Source organism: Triticum urartu, chromosome 7, assembly GCF_003073215.2.
Source record: "Triticum urartu cultivar G1812 chromosome 7, Tu2.1, whole genome shotgun sequence".
In the NCBI taxonomy this organism is placed as follows: domain Eukaryota; kingdom Viridiplantae; phylum Streptophyta; class Magnoliopsida; order Poales; family Poaceae; genus Triticum; species Triticum urartu.
The window spans coordinates 486,568,767-486,572,640 of NC_053028.1; the positions used below are offsets into that span (position 1 = coordinate 486,568,767).

The following is a 3,874-nucleotide window of genomic DNA, read 5'->3' on the forward strand; positions in this document are numbered from 1 at the left end:
TATGTGGTGTTTTGTCAAAAAGAGGACGGTTGCATATTTGTCACTAGACACACTACTGCAAGTGTGCCCCTTGTATGTAACTATATGTCTTCCACACAACTTGAACCCATTGGTGTTTTTAGGGGCGAGCAGGACAGTTGCATGCCTATCAATACGTACATAACTGCAAGTGTCGCCCCAACTGCAACAACATCTCTTCAACACGACTGAAACTTAGAACATCAGAAGTGTCATTTTGAGGTGGCTATTGCATGTTTACCACTAGAGCATTCTACTTCAAGTGTCCCCTCGGTCGCAACGCAGATTCAACATGGTTTTTGTTTTCAAAAGTACACAATGAAACATTGTTTTCAAATACAACTTAATTTTTAAATTATTGGATTAACCTTTTATAAATAATATTGAACTTATTTTTCCAAATACATAATGTATAATGAATATGCTTCTTAATACAAGATGAATATTTTTTAAATTATGTAACACTTTTTTCTAAAAATATCGTCAGAAATGCAAACATACTATTTGCATTTTGTAAGTAATAAGAAAAGAAAGATGATTTTTTTTGAAATTAAGACTTAAACAACCTTGAAATTTGAGAGGTGTACATGAGTTTTTTAAAATGTTTTTACAGTTTTTAAAAAGTGTTCACCTATTAAAAATGTTCATGTATTTTTCAGTAAATTTTGCTATGTCATTTAACATATATTTCTTGAAAGATAGAAAACAGAAACTCCATGATGTTTGTGAGAACACAACTAAAAGTGTCATTTGAGTCGGCTATGTGGTGTTTTCCTTACAGCGTCCAGATGACGTCCAACACGATCAAGTGCCAATGGGTGTTGGACATTTTTTGTTTGTTTTAGTCGGCTCTTTTGTCCTGGTTATTTTTCGGTAGATTGTTAGTAGTCATTTGGCAGCACAAGAAAACAGCTAGTGGAAAAGACAAGCAAACAGAAAGACAAAAGAGAAAGCCTCGTTGATGACAAAGCCCAGCCTAAACAATTACAAACAGAAAAAAAAAACGAAATCAACCGGGCCTTTTTCTAAGCGCTGATGTCAGCGTCTGAGACGTAATCACGTAGACACACCTTTTTTTTTACAACACTCGTGACCAAAATAAGGCATATGATCGATCCTGATGGCAATTTTTTCACAACATGGCGACACACTGAAAAATTGGGAGAATCTCAAAGCAACCGCGCCGTGCATGGTAGAATTGCTTTTGTATCGACGCAAGGAAGCATTTAGGAAAGGAGTATGTGATACAATGGGCATCTCGTGCCCGGGATCCATGGTTGCATGCGTGGAAGCATTTAAGGAAGGGGCAGTGGATGGAGGCGCTGCGTGGGCAGGAGCACGAGCGGCTGCTTCCTCGCGGTGACCAGCCCCGCCTCCTCCTCCATGTCCAGCGGCGGATTTGGCACCTCCCAGTCGAAACACTGCACCAGCGCGGCCAGGAACGCCGGCACGGCCTGCATGGCCAGCCCCATGCCGGGGCACGCGCGCCGCCCGCTCCCGAACGGCATCAGCTGCATGTGCTGCCCCTTAGGGTCCACGGCCTCGCCGGCGCCGCCGGGCATGAACCGCTCCGGCCGGAACTCGAGCGGCTCCTCCCAGTACGCCGGGTCGCGCCCGATGGAGAAGATGTTGAAGAAGACCGACGTCTTGACAGGGATGGTGTACCCACGGACGTGTATGGGCTCGATCGCCTCCCGCTGCGCGAACACCGCCGGCGGCCGCAGCCTCAGGGTCTCCTTGAGCACCGCCTGCAGGTACGGCATCTGGGCCACGTCCGGCTCGCCCACCACCCGGGACCTGCCCACCACGGCATCCAGCTCCGCCCGCAGCTTCTGCAGACAGTCCGGGTGGTTGAGCAGCTCTGCCAGCATCCACTCCACCGTGGTGGCTGTCGTGTCCGACCCGGCAGTGAAGATGTCCTGTTTCATAGATTGTTAGTAACCGTTACGAGACACTGCACTCAACTCAATTTAATCCATGAGAACAGAGTGGAGCACTCACGAGGACGAACGCCTTGATGTTGTCGCGGGTGAGCTTCACCTCGGCGGCCGGGTCCGCCGCCGCGTCCATGAGAATGTCAAGCAAGTCCTTGGTCTTGGTGTTGGTCTCGTCTGCTTCCCCACGCCGCTCCTTCTCCTTGGTCCTGATCATGGACTCGAGCAGCGCGTCGAACCTGTCGCGCACGTCGCGCGTCTTCCGGTCCAGCCCCTGCAGGTCCCAGCCGCGGCACAGCGCCACGTAGTCCTCCAAGTTGAACGCGCCCACCAGCTCCGCCACCTTCTTGGCGCAGTCCCGAGCGGTGTCGGCCATGTCGCCCGGCAGCGCGCTCGCCACCATCCTCATGATGGCGTTGTTGGACATGCGAATGAGCTGCCTGCTCATGTCCAAGGTCTCGCCCTTGGCGGCCGCCTCTGCCGCCGCGCCCATGACGCCCGCGAGCTCGGCGGCGCGGACGGGGCGCAGCTGCTCGATGGTGCGCGGGCCGAGCAGCTCCGACATGCAGAGGCGCTTCATGAAGCGCCAGTGCGGGCCGTAGGGCGCGAAGGCGAAGCCGGCCGAGTCGTAGGCGAGGTGCCGCGTGACCGCCGTGAGCGGGCGCTCGGGGATGCTGCCCTCGAACTTGAGGACGTCGCGGGCGACGTCGGCGGAGCCGACGACGACGCAGTGGGTGGAGGGGCCCAGGCGGAGGTACACGAGCGGGCCGTAGCGGTTGATGATGCGGTCGAACGCGCGGTGGGGAGGCGGGCGGATGAGGTGGAGGTGGCCGATGAACGGCAGCGCCATGGGGCTCGGGGGAAGGCGGCCGTGCTTGCCGCCATGTCTGACCAGCGTGAGGAGGAAGAAGGCGACGGCGGCGAGGAGCGAGGCCACAAGCAGAGGCGCTGCACTGTCCGAGACCACTCCGAATCCGAGTTGGTCCATGATACCTCCTCTCCTGACTCCTCTAGCTTAACCGGCTTTGCAGTTGTGGTGTGGTGTGGTGTGTCGTGTCGTGCTCCTTATAATGTCCATATCTGTCATATATTATGATCCATTTCCGTCCCCGCTGCAAATCCACGCCGCCCGTCTTACCAACCACGCCAACCGACGGACGTACGATCTGACGTGGCTGAAGCTGATTCTTTTGATTTTTTTTCTTCACCCGAGGTAACCAAGCGCAGCGATGCATAGGCGACCAGTCGTCGCTATCTCACATCAAACGTCGCAAGTGTACATGCACACAGGAACGGTCTTCTCTGCTACTAGAACAGAGAAGAGAAAGAGCGGAGAGAACCATCTTGTAGTGACAAGCGGTCCACGTTGCCCCGGGCCGGGTTTGGTACCATGCATGGTCAGATTCATTTTCCAAATTCAACGGCCTGGATTCACTCACTCATTATTAAGACATGTCGTTGAACGATTCAGCAGGCTTACCAAGGTGGCGTGGATATGGTTCACTCAAAACAAAAAATGTGGCGTGGATATGGCCGACAGATTTCGGTGCTGACCAGGGCGGGGATATCGACGCACTGACTGGGTTTAGATCACGTTTGCCTTCTACCCCCTCCATTATTCCATAATGTAGTGCACTCATGTTTTTTAAGATTCAAATTTGATGATGTAAGTATGTTTGATGATCTGTTTGTTTTTTTCTAATCGTCCTCTTTTCTCTCGTTGTTTTCACTGTGTGTTTGGAGCCCAAGGCTTTTTCTTCGGTTCTACTCACATCTGGTTCGGTATGTTATTGTATGAGGCAAGGCATTTTTTTTCGTTTCCGTCGCTCTGTTATGCTCCCACTCGATCTAAGTAGCACTCTGAGTAAATATTCGATACAAGCCCCGATCGGTATAGGGTTCCAGGGAAGAAGAGAGGGGAA

The 3,874-nt window shown here is 52.0% G+C and overlaps 1 protein-coding gene across 1 annotated transcript; it reads right to left on the bottom strand.

Annotated features, from left to right (window-relative positions):
• Positions 1-953: 953 nt before the first annotated feature.
• Positions 954-3,015, bottom strand: LOC125521719 (cytochrome P450 93G2-like). Its single transcript, XM_048686783.1, has 2 exons — positions 2,020-3,015; positions 954-1,937 (listed from the first exon to the last, which is right to left on the bottom strand). Exons 1-2 carry the CDS (start codon positions 2,938-2,940, stop codon positions 1,314-1,316), a joined length of 1,545 nt encoding a protein of 514 aa, XP_048542740.1. The 5' UTR covers positions 2,941-3,015; the 3' UTR covers positions 954-1,313.
• Positions 3,016-3,874: the final 859 nt, after the last annotated feature.

What these genes read in the sequence shown, in the direction of transcription:
- LOC125521719 (XM_048686783.1), bottom strand. Translation starts at nt 2,940, where the DNA reads ATGGACCAACTCGGATTCGGAGTGGTCTCGGACAGTGCAGCGCCTCTG. An exon ending in ACATCAAGGCGTTCGTCCTC is followed by an intron (nt 1,938 to 2,019) that starts GTGAGTGCTCCA and finishes TCTATGAAACAG; the next exon opens with GACATCTTCACTGCCGGGTC.